The following is a 22845-nucleotide window of genomic DNA, read 5'->3' as shown; positions in this document are numbered from 1 at the left end:
TGGGGTACGAGTGATTATATTGAACGATTCTTTGCCTCGAAGCGCATGGAGCCTCCATTCATTGCTCCGGTCACCTCTGGGTCCCCGAGGCCACCCTGCCTACCCACAGGGCACGTGCTGCTGGGCCGGACCCTCCCACTGGGGAGCTCTCAGTGGCCCTTAGCACCAAGGCTTTTGTTTTCCAGTTTTTAATCAGTCTTTTAAAACTGAGTCCCTCTTGGTCTGAGCCATCTGTTTCTGTTGGTTTGTTCCTACTGTTTTAGCAAAAATGATTTACTCTTAAAAATAGAAAGTAGGGTTTCCCTGGTGGCGCAGTGGTTACGAATCCACCTGCCAATGCAGGAGACACGGGTTCGAGCCCTGGTCCGGGAAGATCCCACATGCCGCGGAGCAACTAAGCCCATGCGCCACAGCTACTGAGCCTGCGCGCCTAGAGCCCTTGCTGCACAACAAGAGAAGCCACGGCAATGAGAAGCCCACGCACCGCAACGAAGAGTAGCCCCTGCTCGCCGCAACTAGAGAAAGCCCGCACAGCAACAAAGACCCAACACAGCCAAAAATAAATATAAATAAATTTTAAAATATATATTTAAAAAATTAGAAAGTAAACAGTGTTTGTTGTTTCTGCGATAAAAGCCTGGGCAAGGCCACCTGATGTGCACGTGACCTGCTCAGGGATCCCAAGGTCCTCCTGACAGGGCCACTCACAGGGCTCCGGACTGCAGGCGGGGTCTCTGGGTGCCTGGGCCCAGGTCAGAGAGCAGGAAGAGTGTGCGAGTTTGGGGCACAAAGGCCTCGGAGCTGCTGGGCCTCACTCGCCCCCATTCCAGGGGCACTGGCCAGCTCCCCGCAGGCCCCCACCCCGCACCCTGAGTGTGCTCGCCAGAGGTACTGTCACATCCCCACCTCACGGGTGACGCCCAGCTGTGCTCTCAGCTGCGGAGGGTCCTTGGGTCCCTGCGGCCTCCGCCAAGGTGGGTTGACCGAGCCCCCAGGCTGTGCTGGGAGCTGTACCTGGGGAAGGGCCTGCCCTGGGGGCCGCGGAGGGGCGGCCGAGAGCCTAGGAGTCGCTCTCAGCAGACGCCAACTGCTCAGACGCGGACACAGAGGACAGAGAAAGGTAACCAAAGTCCTTTATTTCTCTGTGAAGTTCGGGGGGAGGGCTGGGCCGCAGCCCTGGTCCAGGAGGTCGTTGCACTCCAGGCTGTCCAGCTCGCTCCGCACATGGTCGACGTACTGGTCGATCTCCTTCACGCGCCTGCGGTTCCTCATGATCTCGTCCTTGTGAATCTGAGGGGTAGATGGCGGCCGGCTCATCAGGCGGGGATCCTGAGCCTGCCTTCCTGACTCCGTTCCTCCCCGCTCCAGCCCCGCGTGCGAGTCTGCCCCGGGGTGGGGGGGTGGACCTCCAGCGTGGGGTTCTGCTGCCCCGAGACGCCTGCCCTCGGCCGCGCTCACCTTGTCCACCAGGTGTGTGCACCAGGAGTTGACCCTGGTCACCAGCTCGTCCTCCCGATTGTCGATCTTCAGGAGGTGGACGTCGTGTGAGGCCCCGACCGCGTTAACGATTGTGTCTTTGTTGACAAAGAGCTGGGGATCCAGGAAGAGCAGGTGAGGGCCTGGACCCGCCCCGAGCGCAGAGGTGGTGGAGCCCGAGGGGACGGGGCCCAGCTCCCCGCAGGCGGAGGCGGCACCCAGCCCGCATCCTGCTTCCTCGGGCCCGTCTCGGGTGACCACGCCATTGACCCGGCGGCACCAGTGCCCGGTAGGGGCCCCCGGGCGGCAGGGCAGTGCCTGGGGGGAGTGTGCCCTTCCCAAAAGAAGGCAGGGCAGCCCTGGCCACCTCGCCAAGGGTCTCCAGTCTGACTTGCCTGAAACCTGCCCGTCGGGTGGGCAGCACGAGGCCAGCCGAGGGGCACAGGGCTCCTCTGACGACAGAAGGTCCCACAGACCGATGGGTCTCTGCTGCCCCTCACGTCAACCCAGTCGGACCTGGGGTCCCACCTGGGCTCCCGCCTTGTTCCCACCCGCTTCCCCGCCGTGGACAACGCTGTGGGATGCGGCCCCCACCAGGCCCGGCTGGTTCCAGTTGTTCACACGTGAACTGGCCACGTGCGCCCAGCGCGGCTGCGGGTCCACGTGGTCACTTCCCAGAGCGGGGAGACCTTCACTGGCGGCCGCTTCAGCTTTAAGTGGAGGCGCTTCGTGTCGCTGACGACAGCGAGGGACCTGAAAGCCCTGCGTTGTAGAGAGGGCACGGCGGGTGTGTACACGTGGGTTGTCTCTCCTTCGGGAATGGTTAACCTAATGACCTCCAGAATACGGTCTATGGATCTTGAAATGCTAGTGTCTTTGCAAAAAGAGTGTTCTGAGCCCCTGTTACTAATATGCTCACTGATGGTTAGAAACAGAAACCAGACTTTTATCGCCGAGGGCCTCATCTGAAAGCCCCTGTCCTGCCCGTGTCCACCACCCACACGCTCCCTGTCATCTCTGAGCCTCGGTTTCCTCGCCTGTGAAAGGGAACCACACTGGCACCTATGTCACCGTGTCGGCTTGGAGATTAAAAGGGCAAATACACGTCAGAGCTGCTCAGGCAGCTGGCCCTCAGGAGGCCCCCGGTCCCTGTCAGCTCCTTGTGATTATTCCGCTTTAGTCAGGGCTTGCTACCCCGCGTTTTGTTGCTTAAACGTAAGACGGTGTAGCATCTCCTGCTACAGGTGTTCCTAAAGGACAGAGCTGATGGGCCCGCAGAGGGAGGGGTGTCCAGCGGGCTCTGCCGGCTGCCCCGTGAGGCCTCCAGAGTGGCATCCGATACCAGTGCTGCCTGGGAGTCCAAGGCAGCCCCTTAGCCCAGAGGCAGAGCCCCATTACCCTGGGGCCTGGGACCAGGGGCAGACCCAGAACGCCCACTTTGTCTACAGTGAGGGCTCAGTGCCCGGGCTTGGCATCTCAGACTAAGGTTTGAATCCAGACTCATCCTCACAAGATGAGGTGCCCTCACAACACATCTTGGGTGTTTACCTTACTTCTCTGAGACCCTGTCTCCCCAGCTTTCCCATCTGTAGATTGGGTGGGAAAGCCACTTTCAGGGGTCCTTTGGTGAGTTAACCAAGCCCATGCAAACCCCACCCAGTCAGCAGCCTGAGTGTCCCAGGGCTGCGGGAACAGGTGTCAGATGGCGCCGTGCAGAGCCACCCTGGAAGCACCCGCCCAGGTTGCTCACCTCTTGTTGACTTCGGGGCCTCCTTTCCTGCATGTCCCAGTCCTGAGGTGTCACAGACCCTGGAGCCTTGCGACAAAAACTCCACGACCACTAGGTGGCCTGTCAGGCGGCTCCAGGGTGGGCTCTTGGGGGCAGCCTTACTTCAGGCTCGGGAAGGTGACCTCTCCCTGTGTCTGGGTGTTTGAGGAGGCCCTGCCACCTTGTCGCTGCCCTGGCGACTGTCTCGGCCCCTGACAGAGGCTGTGGGGTCGGAACTGCTGGTCCCTGCCTGCAGCACTCCACCAGCACCTGACAGCGGGCGTGGTGAACCCGGCACCCCGGGCGGGGGCTGACCGAGGTGGGGAAGAGGCCACTCCTGCCTTCCCCGGGGGCCCATATGTAGTGTGAAGAGTAACCTAAGCAAGTCGACGAGAACACGATAGCTTGGAACCGTGACAGCGGCTCTGACAAGGATGAACGGCTGTGATGGAGAGACAGTGGGCCTTTGGGAAGGTGATGGGGGGCCTCTCCAAGGAGCTGGGTGTGAGCTGAGATCTGAAAGACGGGGAGGAGCCGGGTGCACGACGGCCTGGGGGAAGAGTGTGTCAGGGCGGGGCGCGGCGGAGACCTTGCTCCAGGACTCACTGGGGGAAGGAGTCCCAGGTCTCTGGCTGCTGCGTGGAGAAGAGCAGTAAGGCCAGGGTCCCGCAAAGGGCGGTGGTAGCTTGCCTTGGTGGAACGCGGAGGAGAGAGGTGAGGGAGGCAGTGAATGGTGAAGGAAGGAAAGAGACCTGGAGCCCCGCGATCGGGCAGAGGCCCCAGCAGTGCTTCCCGCCATAGAGACTCGGGGCTGAGACGACCTTCCGGGGAAATCTCGGACCTCAACCTCTATTTGTCGCTGCCTCTCTTAGAAGGTGACAGAAGCCCCACAGAAACGAGCTTTGGAAAAGCAACCTCTCAGTAAGTTGAAAGCACTTAATTATCACAAGCTCCTCTGTAGCTGGGCTGCACCTGGGTGCCCACCAGCTGCTTTGCTTGTTAGCCTATCTCGCCTGCCTACCACCCCTCTTGCAGATGAGGAGACTGAGGCTCCGGCAGGTTTTTCAGGCTTTACGGGGGCTGCGGGGCGGGGCTGCGTCTGCCTGGCGCCCGGCCCGCCCCCGCCCCCCGCCCCCCGCGCTCACCGGACGCACGGCGTCCGGAAGGTCCTCGTCTAGCTCGCCCTTGACTATCTTCTCCAGGGTGCTGATGGCGATCTCCAGGAGCTTCTCGTGGTGGTGGTTCTCCAGTTCCCGGCACTGAGCCATCGTGCAGCGTGAGTTAAGCAAAGGCCGGGCTGGAGCAGGCCGTGCGCTGGGCCCCGTGTATCCCCGCCTTCAGGGCCCTCCGACTCGCCCGCCACGCACCCCCTCGGGGTCCCTCCTGGTCCGCTCCCCTCCCACCCTTTCTCCCTGCAGCAGCCGGAGTCCCGGCCGCCCCTGCTGTGCTGGCGGCTCTCACACTCTGTTGTGACCTAAAGGCCTCCTCTTGGAACCTCCTCTCCCCGTCCTCTGGGCCTTTGCACAGGCTGCCTCCTGAGCCTGCCGGGAACGCCCTCCCCACCTCTCCAGCCCGTCCCTCTCGCCCACCCTCAGGTCCTCACTTAGTGGACCCTCCTTCAGGGAGTTTCCCGGCCCAGCCTCCGGTCGGCTGCTTCCATAGCTCTGTCACCCAGCGGGACTGTGGGCCCAGGAGGGCAGGACTGGGGTGACTTCAGGGCCCTGAGTTCAGGTGGCCAAAGGTCAGGCGTGCCCCCAGTGCTGGTTCCTAACCTGACATTTAACCCGTCTCCTGAGAGATGATGTATTTGTCAGTGGCTTCAGCATAGAGGTCACCCCACCCCCAGGACATGTGCACCTGCAGTATGGGGTGGGGGGGCGGGGGGGAGGGTGGATTTGGGGGTGTGGTCTCCTGGTGAAGTCACCCATTAGAGAACAGACGGGCCAGGACTTGTGCTGCAAGCAGTGGCCTGCAGAGCCACCCAGTGGGCATCCAGACTTCTACTCTAATAAGGCGCCTTTGTGCTGAGGGTCAGGAAGTATTCCTCGAACATTCCAAGTGGTTGGCAAATCTCCATCCTTTGAAGGTGGGCTTTTTCCCTTGGTGGCGGCGGGAGGGGGCAGGCATGTGACCCCACAGGGAGCCACCTGGAAGGGACCCCACTTAGTTGCATCCTGCTTAGCTGTGAAAAAGCTGTACCCTTCTGTGCCTTTTGTTTAAAATGCAGGCACCTCCCCGAGGCCCCCTGCAGAGGGCCCGCAGCGCCTCCCCGCAGAGGGGCATCAAGGAAAGGATATAGGCTTTGGACGTTTTCGACAAACAGTCCCACCAAGTCGATGATGTTCCTTTCAAACATGTTAATAGTCTCCTGGAAATGATAAAGAACATGCATATTTAGACATGAACTCCACCGAACTGCACCAGAGCAAAAGTTCTCCTTACCACTCAGCGGGCAGTGACCGCAGACCCTTAGGGTAAAGACCAACCACCTGACCTTCCCCAGGTGGCGCTGTGAGCCGACCCTGCCTCTCTCCCGACGGCTGCCCCCAGCCGTCACCCTCCAGCCACTTGGCCTCAGTCACCCCCCGGGGATTTAGTGTGACACCTTCTCCAGGCCTTTGCCTGTGCTGGTCTCTCTGCCAGGAGCCCCCCCACCAACAGGCACACACAGAGCTCACCCCGTCCTTGGGGTTCTCAGTGGCATCTGCCTCCGTCACCTCCAGAGAAACGGGAGGGTCGCTAGGAGCCAGGCTGCCTGCCAGCTCCACTACTGGGTGTAACTCGGGACATTGTTAACTTCCCTGGGCCTCAACTTCCCACCTGTGAAATGGGTTCCCTTCGCATAGTACGTGTCTCACGAGGTTGTGGTGAAGCAGAAATGGGTTTCTTCACACAAAATGCTTTGCAAGGTGCCTGGCAGAGAGGAAACCCTTGGGAATGCCGGCTGTTACCCCAGGCCTCTCACCTGCAAGGCTCCCACCTCCCTCCCTGAGGGCACCCCTGTATTGCTGCATCTAGTGCTGAGCAAGGTGCCCGGGCCTCACCCAGAGGCCCTGGGGAGGGCTGCTACCCAGTGAGCCCACAGGATGGGTCACGCCCCTGACCTACTCTAGACTCCAGGGGCTGCAGGGTGGGCCGACAGCACAGGGAATGCACCTGAATCCGAGGACTGTCTACAGACTGAGCTAATTATACATTTTTTAATGTGTGTAAACCCTCTTGTAATGAAAAAAAATAGGGCCATTGAAAAGTACGGCTCCACTTAGTAGCTTCTTGGCGGCTAGTAAGTCAAGCACAGGTTCTGGTGAATTGCGGGATGTTGACAAGGGGGTCCTCGTGCTCGGAAAGGTTGGGAGCCGCTGCCTGAGCCTCCCAATGCCCCCCCAGTGGGGAGCGAGCGTCTGCTCTGTGATGTGCTAGGAACCTGGACGAGGGAGGCATCAAGGAGGCGCTGGCAGGGGGGCCATGGCAGCAGGTGGGAGGTTCCGTTTGTCACTGCTCTGCAGGCCCCCGCCTCGGCCGCCAGCTGCCTGGTAAACAAACGCGCAGGTCGGTCTGGCCGCCCCGGTTTCATGTAGCAGCACTTCGTTAGGCTCCTCGCTCGCCCCGAGATGCAGTGACTACAGGCTGCAGTGCCGGGAGCCTTCGTTCTATCCCAGAGTGGGGAGTGAAGAGTGGGGTCCATTTTGTTTCTCGACAGCTCCTTGGGTCTAATAAAAGACTCTCCCTGGGCTTCCCTGGTGGCGCGGTGGTTGGGAGTCCACCTGACGATGCAGGGGACACAGGTTCGTGCCCCGGTCTGGGAAGATCCCACATGCCATGGAGCGGCTGGGCCCGTGAGCCATGGCCGTTGAGCCTGCGCGTCTGGAGCCTGTGCTCCGCAACGGGAGAGGCCACAACACTGAGAGGCCCGTGTACCGCAAAAAAAAAAAAAAAAAAAAAAGACTCTCCCTGCCGCGGTTCTGCACTCTTCCTAGATGGGGAGACCGTTCGAGAGGAACGAGCTCACCTCTCATGCTGCACGAGGGCCACCTGTCATCTCAGTGACTGAAAAGCACCAGAAGCACAGAAAGCTTTCCTGTGACCCGCCGAGTAGCTCCCGGGAAGGTGCTCCCTCGCCAGGTCCTTGCACAGGAGCCGGGCAGGGCCGTCGCGTCACGTGTGTTCCCGGGGCCCCACCTCACCTCCAGCTGCTCCACCAGCTGCATCTCCAGCGTCATGAGTACGTTGAGCAGCTTGGTGATGTCCTCGCCGTGCTCTGCCATCTTTATCTCGAAGTTGGTCGGTTCAGACTCGTCTCGGATGGAGCTTAAACTCTGGAAACAAAACCTGTGCTTTAGGAATCCACAATGAAGTGTAATTCCTGAAGTGACAGGTGGCAGTCTGGTTTTGTGGGTTGGAACTTGGATTATGGGGTCGGACTGCCCAAGTCCGAGTGTCAGCTCCACCCCCTCCACGGCGGAGGCTGTCAGAGCAGAGGCTCTACCAGCTGGTGAGTTATTAGGTGTGGAAGGAGCCATGGCTTCAGAGTCACGTGGACCTGAATTGCGACCCGGCTGGGTCACCGTGGGACCTCAAGTGACTCCCATCTCCTCGGGTGCAGGGGCAGAGAGCCTGAGCTTCACGAAGCCTGGGGATGGGGCGCTGTCTGTGAGGCCCTGGCTCACCATGGGCTGACTCCCAGCCCAGCGGGGCTCTGCAGGGGAGGTTGGAACACAAGGTGGGCCCTGTCTTGGGGGAAGCCACCTGGACCCCCGCAGCACCCCATGTTCAAGTAGCTGCCAGGTCCGTCTGCAATGAGAGGTGCTTGTGGGCTGGAGAGCGCGGGGGTCTGAGCCGCACCCAGTACGAGCCGAGCCGTTCACTGACGAGGGGCCTGGGGGCTTGGCCGGCACACGCAGTGTCCGCGGAGTGACCAGGCGTGACTGGGGGGCAAAGGGTGTTTGTGGTCATGGCCACCCCATCTGGAGGAAGATCAGGATCCTTCCCTGTATCAAGCCTAATCTGAAAGCAAGTGGCTTGCCCTGTGGGTCTTGGGTCATCAGTGGCGTAGGGGCCGGGCCTCTGGCGGGTGGGCACCTGGAGGAGGAGGGAGGGGCTGGGGGCGGGGCCTACCAGCAGGTGCTTCTCCTCGAACTTGGTGATCTTGTGCTTGCCCTGCTCCTGCTTTTCCCAGATGGCCTGCTGGACACACCCCATGAAGGTGTGGAGCTCCGCCTTCCGCTTCTCCTGCTGCTTCAGGCCGTACTCGAAGATGTTCAGGCAGATGGTGACGAACTTGTCCTTGTAGGTGAGTGGCTGTTAAGGAAGCTCATGGCTGCCTGGGGGGCACACACGGGGGTGGAAGCAGCCCCCGTGGCAGAGCTGCAGTTGGGATTTGGAGTGTGAATCGGTGGTTGGGCATCTCCACCCTCAGCCTGAGGGATTCAGGGAGGGGCCTGCGTGGTGGGGGCGGGGCCACAGAGCAGAGGAGGGGCCTGCGTGGTGGGGGCAGGGCCACAGAGCAGAGGAGAGAGGCCGGGGGACCTGAAGGGGTCAGGAGCCCGGGGGTGGGGGGGCGGCCAGGGAGCTGAGCAGTGTGTGTTTTTGTCTCTGGGGCCCTGTTGTCCAGGCCGTCTTTGTTGCTCGGCGGCCACAGGTGCACAGGGAGGCTGCAGAGGTCAGGGGACTGCAGGCTCAGGGCAGAGAGCCCCAGGTTCAAGGCCTGGTGCTGCAGCTGCTTCTATGGCCTCCTCGCTGCTCTGGGCTGAGGGTTCCACATCTGCAGCGCTTGCCACACGAGGGGCGCTTAGGTGCTGAGGTCAGGCGGGGCTGCAGCCTAGGGCCAGGCTGGGAAGAGAGCCGATGCCTCCCCACTCTCCTGAGCCGTGGGTGTTTAGGGGCAGGTTTCTCTCTGTGACTCGCTGTCTCTGCTCAGTGTCCACCCTGAGTCCCTCAGACACAATGATAAGCGCCCATCACATCCTCTGGGGGAAGGGACGCAGGCTCAGCCCACAGCTCCTAACTGCACAGCCTGGACAATTCATCCTCTCCAAGCTCAGTTTCCCCAACTAGGAGAAGATAGTTGGGGTCCCGTATAGCACCCACCCCATGGGGTGGTTGAAACAGTTTAAAATGCTGCATGCAGAGTGCACAGCAGGAGCCCATAAACAAGCTAATGAGGGTCAGAGTCACAGACACGGTCAGCCAGCCTCTATCTCTGCCAGCCTGGGCCCTGCTGACCAGATACCCATGTGTCCCTGTGCTCACAGCCGACCTGGTTCTCGAGGCCCTGGGTGCGCCACCTGAGGCCCAGAGTGGAAAGGGAGCCCCCCGGACTCCCACGCCCAGGCCCTGGGGGTGGCCGTGACCCGGAAGGGTATGTCTGCACGAGCTCGCCCACGCCGGGCAGGTGGGACAGCTGGCTACCCTCCACGTCCTCGGCGTACATGCTGTCAAACAGGAAGGGGCCGTTCAGGTGCTCCACGAAGGCTGCCTGCGGTCAGAGACACAGTGGGCTCCCTGGGCAGGGCCCTGCGCTGGGCACCAGGGCCAAGGGCGCCTGGCCTTCGGGAAGGCAGGCTGGGGAAGGGCAGGCGATGGGCCCAGCACAGGCAGGGGTCCAGAGGCAGAAAACTGAAGGGTGCCCAGCTCGGTCCGGCCGGAGGAGAGGCACCATGGAGAGGAATGAGCTTTTCTGGCTGCCCCCCATCCCCCCGCCTCCCCCCACCGCTGCCGCCAGGAAACAGCCAGGGGTCTTAAGGACAGGGGCTGCTCTGAGAGATGGTTCCGGCACAGAGTCTCCGGCCCTTGTGCTGGAGGGGGGCCTGGGGGCTGTGGGATGAGGAGGGGCAGGTCCGCGTGCTGCCCTGACTGAGGTTCTGGCAGCCCAGCGGCCCTGGGCACCAGCTATTCTCAATCAAAGGACAGGCTTTGGGGGCCTGGGCCCTGCTGACCTTCATGGCACTGGCCCATGACCAGCGGCAGCATCCTTGGGCGGGCGGGGTGGGCGGGGCAGGTCCTCCCACTGGGGGCCTCCTACCTTGTGCCCCTCCAGCTCCTCCTGCCGGGCCTGCTCGTCCTCCAGCCGGGCCTGCGTCAGGTTCTCCCCGTGCTTCAGCTCGTCGATGCTGTACTGGTGCTTCATCTCCGCCAGCTCTTTCTGTTGGAGGATCGGGAAGCGGCATCGTCACTGGGGTCGTGGGGTCCCTCCTAGCCGCTGGCCTCTGCCGTGCCTTGGCCTCTCCAGCGTGGGCGGGGATCCCCTCCCCGCAGCCCTTGCCAAGTATTCTGAGCCTCAGGGAAATCAGTGGGGGAAGCAGCATGGGCAGGCCAAGGGTCTGTGGGACATCCCTGGGGTGGAGGTGCCCAGCGCAGGCTCGGCCACTCCCACAGGCCTCCCCGGCCAGGCTCTGGCCCTCTCGTAGGGCTGCACAAGGGAGAGGTGCGGTGGGTGCCCGAGCCACAGGCCCTCGCCTCTGGGCCCTGCCACCTCTGGCCCTCCTCCACCCGTCCTGCGTAACCCCCTGCCTGCGCTGGGGGCTGCTGGAGCCCCAGGTGACATCGCCTGTGCTAAGGCTTCAGGTACAAACACCGCCGACCCTCTGTGCCCCAGTATCTGCTCTGCCCCCCCGCCCCCTCCTCTCTCTCAGGACCCTGGCCTGCACGCCCTGACCTCTCCCTCTTATGCTGTAAGCCCCATGCCAGCTTCCAGGTCCCTGAATGCTCACCACATCATGAACTCTGCTGAGAACCACAGGATTCTTCTCCACGGGCCTCCGTCTCAGCAGGACAAGCCCTGAACCCCAGCGTCGCCCTCCTGCCTGTCTCCCCCGCCAACACAGAAAGCCCCCCAAGCTCACAGCCCCCACCCATTCGTGTGTTCTGCTGGGACTGTCCACCGTTCCTCAGGGCTGCGCCAGCCTTCAGGCACAGCCCCGGGCCCGATGGAAATGGGGAGGCACCCCAAGAGCCTGCCCTCAGCCCTGGTCGGCCTCGGCTGGGCCCGGCTGTCCTGCAGCCCGAGCCTGGCAGCACCAGCAGGTGAGGGGCTTGGGGCTGGCCCGGGGACAGGCAGCAGCATGGACGGGGGTTCCAGGTGCCCCTACTTTGCGGGGCTCTGCTCTTACAACCTTTCCCTTATTACTAATCTTGGTGCTTCTAGGCAAAGCCTCTAAGTTGCGGAAGGAGGCTTTGTTTCCCGCAGCACAACGGGGTGCCAGGCTGGGCGGCCTGCCCCCTGTGGAATCTTCTGGGGAAGAGGAGAAACTGGCTGGGGAGAGGCTCGGGAACCGTGCAGTCTGGCTGTGCATTTTTTTTGTTTGTTTTTTGGGGTTTTAAAAAAATATTTATTTTATTTATTTATTTGGTTGTGCTGGCTCCTTAATTGCAGTACGTGTGCTCCTTAGTTGTGGCGTGCAAACTCTTGGTTGCGACACGCATGTGGGATCTAGTTCCCTGACCAGGGATCGAACCTGGGCCCCCTGCATTGGGAGCTCGGAGTCTTAACCACTGGACCACCAGGGAAAATCCCTGTGCATGGTTTTATGATGAGCGAAATACACCCCAGCAGCTCTTCGGCCTATTCCAAGCATTTGAGCCCACGTTGCCTTTCAAATTAGTGTCTAAATGCAAAAAATAAGACTTGAGAGTCTTGGGACTTCCCTGGTGGTCCAGCGGTTAAGACTCTGCGCTCCCAATGCAGGGGGCCCGGGTTTGATCCCTGGTCAGGGAACTAGATCCCACGTGCCGCAACTAAGACCCGGAGCAGCCAAATAAATAAATAAATATTTTAAAAAAACACAAAACTTGAGAGTCTTGGAATTCAAGATTTCAGATTCTTGCCCTGTTCTGGGACAAGAGAAGGCCATGGTCGGAGGAGGGGCAACTCTCTGGGCACCCCGCCCCCGGCTGCTCTACGTGGGCCCCCCAGGAGGACGCCCGTGAGTGGAGGGCTCCACGTTTGGCAGGTGGTGTGGCAGCCAGGATGGCAGCGTCAGCACCGAGACCTGGGGGCCAGCCCCCCTCCCTGCTTCCGCTGGGCTCTCCCCGAGCCCCCATCACCACAGGGCACCCCCCAGGCACAGGCTCCTTTCTCCCAGGAAAGGTACCAGCTCCCAGGGAGAGGGGTGGGCAGGTCCCTGTCCCCCCACTGCCCGCGCCCAGCACGCAGGGCTATCCCGGTCCTGCCACCAAAGGCCTCGTGTCGGGCGGGGTTGTTTTTCCAGGGGGCAAAGCACCCACAAACATCATGCTGCAAAGGGCGGGAAGCTCACAGTAGGGGAGTGGGATGGAGGCAGGGGCGGTCAGGCCAGGCCGGGCAGTGGACCGGGGAGGGGGGCTTCCTCCCGGCCCTGCTGCCAGACCGCCGGGCCCAGCTCCCGGCTCAGCACCCCGGGCGCGGGGTCCCGGGGGCCTCTCTCTGGAGCCGGTGCCCTCGGCTCTGAAGGCGCTACCTTGAGCTGTCACGGCGTGGAGGCGAGTCCTGACTCTGCCCTGAGCTGCTGACCCCGCTAATCGCCCACCCTCGCTTGGTCCCCCGACTTGTTCACCCAGAAAAGGAGACGGCGGCCTCGAGGTGGCAGGTGGCACGACAGTGACGGGGGCAGTAAAGGCACCTCGAGGAGGGCTGCCCTCCGCTCCTCCTGTGGACACGCCCCTCCCCAGACACCGGCGCCTGCACGCCGACCCGCGGGGCTGGACGCACGAAGGCCACACTACCATGTGGTCGTCGATGCGCCGGAAGTCCAGGTACACCAGGTCAGGGAGGTAGGCACAGATGAACGTCCTGTAGTCCTCGGCCTCAGCAACCGGGTTCCCCGAGAGGCCGAGCGTCCGCAGGTCCTTGAACCGCCGCAGGTAGATGATCTGGGGGAGAGGAGGGTCGCCTGTGTCCTCTCTCCGTCCTCTGCCCGCACTGGGTGGAGCCACGAGGGAGGAGCCACGGGCTTTGCCCAGGACCCGTGGACCTGGGTCCCCATCTCCTCTTCTGTAAGGTGGGTGCAGGGATGTGGCGCATAGGTGTTGAGAGGACTAAATGCCACACACTGTGAGGGCCTCCACCTGCTCCCGTAACGCCCTGGCTGTGCCCATTGCTGCTGCTCTCAGAACGGGCGGCCTTTTCCAACTGTAAAGTGCTGTGCAAGGCCCAGCGCTCCTAAATTCAACGGAACCTGATTTACGGTTGGCCTGGACCAACTGGGTGGCAGCTGGTGGGACGTCCACTGACGGCCGTCTGTTCTTCCTGTTGTTAGTAACCAGGGGAAAGTCAGCAGGACGCCAGTACCTCATGTGACAGCATCTCCTGTGCTTTCCTGAAGGAGTGTCTTTGTCACTTGTTTATTCATTCAACAAAGATCACTAAGCACCTCCCAGGCCTCAGGCATGTGCCAGGCCTTAGGGACACAGTGGGAACAAAGCCCTTATAGCAAGAGCTGGCACTCTAAGGCAGGGGACAGGAATGTTTTAAAAGTAAGTAGAATCATTGCTGTTCGGTGTAAGAAGAACTCAAAGGGGGAGGGGGTGGAGAGGGGGCCTTAGGGACCATGACAGAGGGTTTTCAGTTAGGACTGAGGCCTGAGGGAGCAGCCAGGGAAGAGCAGGGGCGAGTGCATTCCCAGAAGCAAAACCAGCACAAGCAAAGGCCCTGAGGCAGGAAAGAGCGTCCTGTACCAGGAACTCAGCAAGGCCAGGGGAGGGAATGGAGCGTCCACAGCAGGGCGGGGCATGGCCTGAGAGTCAGCGTCCCCTCCACGCCCAGGCCTGGACCTGTGTCCTTTAAACTCTGCAGTGTCCGAGGGACAACAAGTCAGAGGGGATCTGCTCACGTGTGGCCTTGGGTACTGGACCGACCCAGGCAGGAACAGCTCAAGACACTCAGAAAGGTTTTCACAAGCAAGATCTGCGGCTGTTGGGGTGTGCCCTTAATCTGAAAATTCCTGAATAAGCATCATTTCCTGCAGAGCCCTCCTGTGCCTGGTCCTGTAGCAGCCGCTCAACCCTGACTGACTCAGCCCTCACACCGGCCTGCCCCGCAGGCCACCGCCCTCCCGTACAGATGGGCACGCGGCCCCGGGTGCTGAGTCCCCGGCCGAAGGCCGGGGCGGCCCGGAGCCCGTTAAACCTCAGCTCTCCACTTGCACCTCCCTCAGCTGTCCTGTGCGCCCCAGCCCCGCAGGGCAGAGGGCAGCTGAGCAATCAGGTCTTGAACCCTGGCAAGAGGTGGGTTGGGTTTACCACCTCCCAGGAGCGTGCAGGGCAAACCTCTCAGACCACAGGGCCTCACGGGTCTGGCCCTCAAACACAGGTGAGCAGCCGGCACCTGACCCGCCCCAGGCCTTTCACCTAAACCGCCTGGCCTGCCCAGCCCTCTGGTCTTGGGTGGGTGAGGGCCTGTCACACTGAGGGGCACCATGGGGGAGATTTCTCCTGCTCTCTGTCCTGCTAGCTGTGGACAAGGAAGACTGCGGCCTGGACTGCTGGGTCACAGCCGCGAGGAGCCTCACCCCAGGGCGACGCTAAGGACAGCTGAGCCGAGAGGTGGATCGGCTCCCTCCACGCAGCCCCCTGCTCCAGCCTCGGCCGTGGCTGTGATGGACGCGGCTGCAGCACCCATCTCTACCCTGTTCTCCGAGCCCCACCCTGCAGCGAGGCCGGGAGGGAGTTAATGCCGGGACGTGGCTCAGCCACGGGGACAGGACTGGGGCTGATGCTTGGGCCCCAGCCCTTAGGTGTTCACTCCTGCACGCCCACCCAGTGGCATGGAGCCCCCATCATGCACGGCAGCAGTATCTGTCACACCCCTGCACGGTGGCTGCGGTCGCCCCGGGGTCACCCGGCTTCCTGAGGTCACCCCGTGGCACCCAGGGCCCTGCCCCGCCCGGCCCTGCTGCCAGCTCACAGGGACTGTGGGCAGAGCGAGCGTCTCTGCTCCGCAGGCAAACCTCCATCCCTGCTGCACTCACTCCTGCGGGGGCGAGAGGGGGTGGGTGTTCCTTCTAAAACGCGGGCCTGCCCTGGGCACACGCAGTGTAGAGCCCCCCATGGCTCTCCTCCGCCGCTCCGGCTGCCTGGTCCTGGGCACCGCCCTGCACCCACACCCCGACCCTTCCAGTGACCCGGGGCTGTTGGTCTCTGTCCCCAGTGAGCACGAGCCAGATGCCCCACGGCCGAGGGGTCCCCACCCCAGCAAACGTCTGCTGAGTGAGTGCGGGGGCAGGGAAGGAAAGATCCCACCGGGGCAGGGGCACAAACGGACCCACACGTGGGCTCTCGTGGCCTAAGATGGTGTGTGAACATCATCGAGTCTGGAATTCTGGCTTTTATGGGATAAGGGGAAAGTCGGAGGCTCAGCCTGCGGTCCCCCCACCCCCCGGCGCCCTCTCTCACGTCCGTCATGTTGCCGATGTGGTTGTTGCCCAGCGACAGCACCTGCAGCTTGACCAGCGCGTCCAGCGAGTCGATCTTGGAGATCCGGTTGTTGAACAGGCTCAGGTCCTCCAGGTTCACCAGCGTGTCCAGCCCCTCGATGGCCTCAATATTGTTGAAGGACAGGTCTGGAGGACGGCTCCGGGTTAGGGTGACTGGCCTGAATCCAACTCCCCCGCCCCCCCGGCTCTGCTACCACCTTCCCGGCCCCGGACTCGGGCAAAGGCTCGCGTCTGTGCAGCCCTCGTTCTGGGATGGAAACTCCCTGGTGGGTCGGGGCGGCGCGCCTTGGGGTGGGGGAGACCCGCGCGGGCCGGGCTGCCCCAAACTCCAGGCCCAGCCCCGGCTGAGACCTCAGGACCCCCTCTAGCCCAAGTTTCTCATCTTTGGGAATAAAACTGCTTTTTCGCCACCATGAGTTTGGGGGTTTGGTTGGGGTTGGTGTCCTTGAACACTGTTGGCCCAGAGGCCCAAACTGGAAACATTTCAAGAGCTTCACCTAAAGCCCTCATGCGTAAAGGGGACTCAGGAAGTCGGTTTGGCCTCCCTGGCGCCTCAGGGGACGCCCACCCGGGACACTCTCCCTACGCCAGGCCCTCCCCGGGCGTTTCCTCGTTTGTCATCGCCTGCAACTTAGGGCTGAGGGAGCCAAGATTCAAAGGGGCCTGGTGGTCACGTGCTGAAGATCAAGAGCACCTAAGGAAGGCAGGGTGCAGAGGGCGGAGGTAACGTGTACAGAACCGGCTAGCACGTTGGCAGAGCGGGACCTGAACTGGGTCAGCCTGCTTCCTTTCGCGCCTGCAGCTGGGCTCTGCTCTTTGCAGGCGTGCTGGTAAACGTTTAACAAGGGGGTAGGCGCAGGCAACCCTGATTTGTAGCTCTTGCTGACTTTGGTGGTGTAAATACTCCCACTGTGGCCAATTTCAAGCTACCAACAGGACGGGCCTGAGTGTAAAGCTGGGACAAGATGTGGACAGTCAGCTTCTGGGGGCAGTGCCAGCCGGCTCCCACTCGCCCCCAGCGCTGGGACAGCTGACCGGGCCACCAGCCAGGCCTGTGCTTGCAGGCGGGGGCAGCGCACGTGGCTGGACAAAGGCAGGCTTCTGACTCTCTGAGGGGGTAGCCTGACCTCTTGCCAGAACTTCCCCCTCTGGCTCTCTCGCTGCCCCCACACACACAGAACACTGGGCATCACAGGGGCATCTCACGGGGACCTGTGACCCTTGTTTTATGTCTGCGAGACTGCAGGGCCTGGGTGCTCTTGCCTAAAAGCAGGGCCTTCAGAGGGGGTGAGGCTCAGGGTCTAGGCTGACCCGCCCCCTCTCCTCCTCCATCTCCTGGTGGTGCAGGTGGGCCGCCAAGCCCAGGACTCAGCATTAACGGGTGCTGGGCTGCCGGAAGGGCTTCTCTGGGCGAGACCAGGGTCTGGCAGTCAGGAGACCTGGCTCTGGTCTGCTCTACTGCCAGTACGTGCAGCTCCAAGTCCACCAGCCCCTCAGCCTCTGCACCCGTGAGATGACACTGTAATCCTGCCCCGGGGGGGTTGCTGTGGTCTGGCGGCCGTCCTCACAACCACAGCTGAGTGTCCTGCAAGCTGGGAGGGACCTCAATGCCCCAGGTTGCCTGTATTGGGAAGCAGCCTGACAGGATGGAGGGAACGTGGCTTTGGGATCAGACAAGCGTGGGTCTCATCCCAGCTCTGCTGCGTCTTGGTCATGGAGCTCTGGGCGGTGCCCCGGCCTCTGGAGCCCCTCGGGTGGCTGGGAGGGCCAAAGGAGCCATCTCAGTGGGCTTGGGAGCTCCCAGCCAGCCCCGCCCCTCGTTAGATGCCCGCTGCCAGACGTGAAGGGTGCCGCCCGAGGCCGGCAGGTGGACGCAGTTCGGCAAAGCCCCTGCCGCCCTGGCAGTGAGGGCTGGACCCCTGGAGTCAGGCGAGCCCCCTGCTTGCTGTGACCTCAGTTTGCTCCCGTCTACAGAGGGGTTGCTGTGCGGTTAGAAGGCCTCACACGGAAAGCACACGGGCCGTGCCTAGCAGGTAGAAAGTGCTCAGTGCACACTAGCATGGGGATGGTTAGTTCTGGTTTGATCTGGGCCCCCCAAATAGCAGGGCCCTCAGTTATCTGTCACCCTGAGTCTAGAGTACCTAGACGGAGTCCAAGCTGCTGCCATAAGCCCTCTCGGGCTGGGAGGTTTGACAGCTGGGGCAGATGTTCTGCCCTGCGGTGTCCAAGCACATACGTGCTGAGCTTTGCCCAGCGCAGGCCCAGGTTTCCTTGCTCCCAGCAGATGGAGCTCCTGCTGCACCGGGGCCGCCACAGGGCTGGCAGGGAAGTTTACCCCGGGGGTGGGGGGGCAGCCTCGGGAGGCGTCACTGCGGCTGGGGGACACGCGGGGGGCTCACCCAGCCAGACCAGGCGTGTGAGGCTCTCCAGGCCCTCGATCTTCCCGATGATGTTGTTGTCCAGCTGCAGCTTCCGCAGGTTCTCAAACTGCCAGAGGCTATCGATGCGGAGGATGTCTGAAACGATGTTGGACGCGCTTTGACTGGTTCCGGCCTGGGTCAGGGTCAGGGTTAGGGTATAGTTCCAGCGTCTTGGGGGCCGGATGACTGATACTGACCGTGGGAGAGGCCCCAGAGCCCCGCTGCCTTCCCCGGAGCGCAGGGAGCCCTGGAGGTGTGGGCCCAGCTCCGCGGAGCTCGGGGTCCCTGTTGGTGCTGCTGTCTGGGGCCACCACAGGGCCGGGTGGGCCCGCGCAGGGTGGAGGGGGACAGGCCCTCCAGGGCGGGGACTCACAGGGCTCCCCCTCGGAACACCTGGGCTCAGGACACAGGGCACGGGCAGGGCCCCCCGGGGTGGCCAGTCAACTAGTGAAGCCGTTTGGAGGGTGCTCTGGCCACACGGACGGAAATAGTTAATGTCTGTGCCCACTGACCCTGCAGCGTCTCTACCTGGAATCACACGCTGTGTGAGTGCCTGAGGATGAGGCCCCGAATGTCCGTATACGGGGAGGGGATGAATCGCCCCACAGAGGGAGCTCCTGACGTCACTGAAGTGCCTGACCCCACGGCCGCCGAAGACCGCCCCCTGGTCAGGCAGCCGACCCATCCCCTTGCTCCTGAGCCAGGCGGAGCTTGGTCTCTGTCACGGCTGCCAGGAGCTCTGAGTAATGCTTAGTGTGACAAGCACACACTGTGTGTGTAAAACTCTAGAGGCCTGACCTTGTCCCCGGTTCTCTTAGAAACCACATTGAGCTGTTGTTTACATGCCCCTTTTTCTATGTTTGCTTCTGTAATGATTCCCAAAACATAAAGTTAGAATATGCTCATTAAAAGAACTGAAATAGGGCTTCCCTGGTGGCGCAGTGGTTGAGAGTCCGCCTGCCCATGCAGGGGACACAGGTTCGTGCCCCGGTCCAGGAGGATCCCACATGCCGCGGAGCAGCTGGGCCCGTGAGCCATGGCCACTGAGCCTGTGCGTCCGGAGCCTGTGCTCCGCAACGGGAGAGGCCACAACAGTGAGAGGCCCGCATACCGCAAAAAAAAATAATAATAATTAAAAAAAATAAAAGAACTGAAATAATATAGAAGTGAAAGGAGTAAAAAAAAAAAAAAGCCCTAATAGCCACACATTCGGGGCAGCCATTTCAATATTTATTCAGACGGGCAGGTGCCCCTCCCAGCTGCCCACCCCAAGCTGGGTCTCGGTGGGGGGGCGGTGGGCAGCATTTCTCTGACCCAGGACCCTGTCCCTCCCGGTCCCCAGGGCTGCCTGGGATGGAGTCTGTTCCCCAGCTCTGTGGTCACATTTCCTGGAATGACACCAGCCCCACCTGTGCTTCTGGGGCAAGGCCCAGCCCCACCCCCAGATCTCCTGGTCTGGATTTTCCTTCTCTGGCCCTGGCCTTAGACCGACGGCCTTGGCTGTGGTTGACCCTGCGGACACCAGCCCTGGGCGGCTCCCCCACTCCTGGGCGGCTCCCCCACTCCTGGGCGCCCTGCCTGGCGCGCCTGTGTGCTGGCTCTTCTCTAGGCATCAGCAGTTCACGTGGAAAATCCAGAACGACACGAAAGAGCCAGATGTATTTGACAGTATGACAGGGCTGCCCAAAAAGCCCATTCAATCTTCAACAGAGACACGGGATCTGCCTCTGCTGCCGCTGGCTTGCTGCAGCCTGTTGTCATGGCTCCCTGTCCCTCCTCTGCTCAGGACCTCCCTGGGCTCCTGCCTCACTCACTCAAAGCCAGACGCCTTCTTTCGCCCCCGAGGCTGATGCTAGCTGATCCCCCCCCCCCCCGACCTCTGACCTGCTTCCGCACAGGAGCGCCTGCCCAAGGTCCTCGGTACTGGCGGTTCCCTCTGCCTCGACCGATTTGCCTGGGTCTCCATGTGGCTCCCAGCCTCACCTCCTTCGTGACTTGGCTCACCCGTCACCTCTGTGCTGAGGCGCCTGCCCGCCCGACCACGCTGCACCCCACTCCCCTTCTCTCCTCTCTTGCCTCTACTTCTCTCAACAGCACACGTGTCCCCCTCCCTCGAAGGTCAGCTCCACGAGTCCCTGGTGTGCAGAGCAGCGCCCTGCCTGGGACAGGCATCTGCTACGTAGTGGGGGAGGGGCAGCAGAAGGATGTCCGAAGACCACTCTGCCTCCCCTTTAGCCCTTTCCCGCCGAGGGCCTTGGGGCCCTCCCTGCTCTGGGTGGCCTGCAGGCTCCGTGAGGCCGGGCCGGGCCTGCCGTGCGCACCACATCCCCGGGCTGACTCGGTAGCCCCTCGTGGTCACTGGGTGACCCGGCAGGCCAGTGTGGAGGCCCAGGACACAGCAGGAATGTGAATCAGCCCGGTCCCTCTGCTGTGACCCGCCCGCGCCAGACATGAGGGGTCACGGGACCCCCGCCCACCCGTCCTGCTTCCTCACCTATACCCTCTGCCCGACTCGCTGGCCTCCTTTAGTGAGCCGGGCACCGGGCCTGTGCCGTCTGGTCTCATCCTCCCAGCCAGCGCCTGAGACACGGATTCCAGTCACCCCGGTTCACAGGTGGGGTGCTGAGGACCTGCCTGGTCCCAAGCCACATCTCCCCCCAGGCTGTCCTGCGCCCCGGAGGGGACCCCCCCTTCTGTTTCCAGTCCCTCTTCTGAAGCTGCTCCCCCAGCACATGGCCTCCCCCGACCCTGCACCTTCCTGGCCACGTGGACCACCATCCTAGGTCCCCCCCACCTTTGGGGACCAGTGTGGCCTTTGGGGGTCACTTAAGACTTGGAACGGGAGGATGTTACCTTGTTTTGTTCTTACTCAGAATTGGGAGTGTTGTGGCTGTTCTAGTGCCACCCACACTCGGTATCAGGCTTTAAAACCGCCCGTGCTGGTCCCGTGCCTTCTGACCCAGGCAGCCCGAATGCAACCGTGGATCACGCATGGAATCGGGGACCCCTGAGCCCGCCCTGCCCTACCCCACCCCACCCAGGATACGCACTTTGGAAGTCCAGCTGCAGGGACAGGACATCCTTGAAGAGGATGCCCTCCTGCTTGGCCAGCTGCCCGGCCTCGTCTCGCGGGCCCTGCTCCCCAACGGCCAGCTTGAGCATCTCATCATCCATCACCCTGGGCTCCATGTCGCACAGCCGGTTCATCCTCCCTGGAAAACACCACGTCCCTCGCCCAGGCCGCTGCTTCTGCCTCCCTTTGAGGGTGGGGTCTGGCTGGGGTCCTTCCATGGCATCGTGGGGCAGCATGGCGGCCATGGCACTCTGAAGGCGGCCCCCTCCCTCCCTTGGCCGCTGTACCCAGGCTGCTCCGGGGCCTCTCTGGACCCCCGCCCGCCTGGCCCCACGAGCAGGCTGTGACACCACCCCGACCCCGGTGTCCACACGGCTCTCTTCAGCCTGTGGAGCTCAGCTGCGCGCACAGCCGTGGCCGCCTCATGCCTCTGGCTTTCTGCACCCACCCTCGTCGGGTTTCTTGGCACCAACCACCGACCACAATCCTCGGAGGCCCCCCTTTCCTGAGAGCCTCACCCCCTCCAGGTGGCCATGTCTGTAAGCTACCCCCCTTCAACCGCAGCTGCCCAGCGTGTGGCCACTGGTGGACACCAACCCAAGCTGGTCATTCGTGTCCCCCTCCCCCCTGAGAGATGTGAGCTGCGGCCGGAGGACAAAGTGCCCATCAGAGCTGGCCAGGTACATGGTGAGTGAGAGAGTAAGAGGGCCTGGGGCAGACGGACAGACAGAAGCAGAGATGGGAATCTGATCCAACAATAAAGGCGAAAGGATGGACAGACTGACACAGAGGCTGCCTTCTCCTTGCTGCCTTCCTGGCCCCTCCTGTCCCGACCCCAGGCCCCGGGAGTGTCCTGACTTCGCACATTAAATCCTCTTTTCCTTAAACTAACCCCAGGAGGTGTCTGTTGCTAATGGTCCAAAGGGATTTGGCTGAGACGCTAAGGCACAGCGGGGCCTGTGGGGTGGGTCAGTCACGGGCGGACCTGGGCTGCTGTTCGTGGCCGGACAGAGCCATGGCCCTGGGCAGCCTGACCTCACTCCATCATTACCAGCCATCTTAGTGAGAACATCCAGAAGGGCTGGACCCTGCAGGAGGGCATGTGCCACTGGAAACTCCCTGATTCTGCCTCCGAACCCTCTGGAAACTCAGTTCTCCCCCTACTTTCCACCCTGTTCTCACCTCCCTGCTGGCTTCACCTTCTGCCTTGGCCCCTGCGTCCCCACAGCCAGGCCTCCCTGCCCCGCTGGTCCCTGATGCTGGGCAGCCCCGCATTCTGCCTTTCATTCCACCGAGCGCTACTGGGGACACTCCTGACGTTGGGCGAACCAGGGTGGGCCTAGCAATCCTGCACCTGGTCTCCACGACTGCCGCTGCCCGGCTGCCCACCTCCCCTCCCCCTGCCCCTGCCGTGCAGCTTATGCAAATGTGCATCTCCTGTTTCTGGAGTGTCCATGACCCATGGTCCCAGGGCCTTTAACTTTCAGGGGTCCTTTTCTCCTGCCCCCACCTCTGCCGCCCCGCCCCCTTCTCCTCCGGTGCCTTCTTGCCTCCCAGTCTCTGCTCCATCTCCTCAGGGTGATTGACTCAACTCCCGAGGACGTTTCCAGTCCTCCAGCTCCCCATCCTTCTGAAACAATTTTTTTTTTTTTTTTTTTTTCAGTACGCGGGCCTCTCACTGTTGTGGCCTCTCCCGTTGCG

At 62.1% G+C, this 22845-nt stretch overlaps 1 protein-coding gene across 1 annotated transcript; it reads right to left on the bottom strand.

Annotated features, from left to right (window-relative positions):
- Positions 1–1121: 1121 nt before the first annotated feature.
- Positions 1122–21278, bottom strand: DRC3 (dynein regulatory complex subunit 3; the record flags this gene model as incomplete). Its single annotated transcript, XM_079725651.1, has 12 exons — positions 1122–1290; positions 1459–1590; positions 4390–4513; positions 5542–5612; positions 7429–7560; positions 8360–8542; positions 9615–9719; positions 10266–10385; positions 12944–13090; positions 15611–15777; positions 18051–18167; positions 21122–21278. The coding sequence occupies 12 exons, from the start codon at positions 21276–21278 to the stop codon at positions 1135–1137; spliced, it is 1611 nt and encodes a 536-aa protein (XP_079581777.1). The 3' UTR covers positions 1122–1134.
- Positions 21279–22845: the final 1567 nt, after the last annotated feature.

Source organism: Hyperoodon ampullatus, assembly GCF_949752795.1.
Source record: "Hyperoodon ampullatus genome assembly, chromosome: 19".
Taxonomy (NCBI): domain Eukaryota; kingdom Metazoa; phylum Chordata; class Mammalia; order Artiodactyla; family Ziphiidae; genus Hyperoodon; species Hyperoodon ampullatus.
Note: the sequence above shows the minus strand (reverse complement) of the source record. Positions and strands in the feature narration are given on the sequence as shown.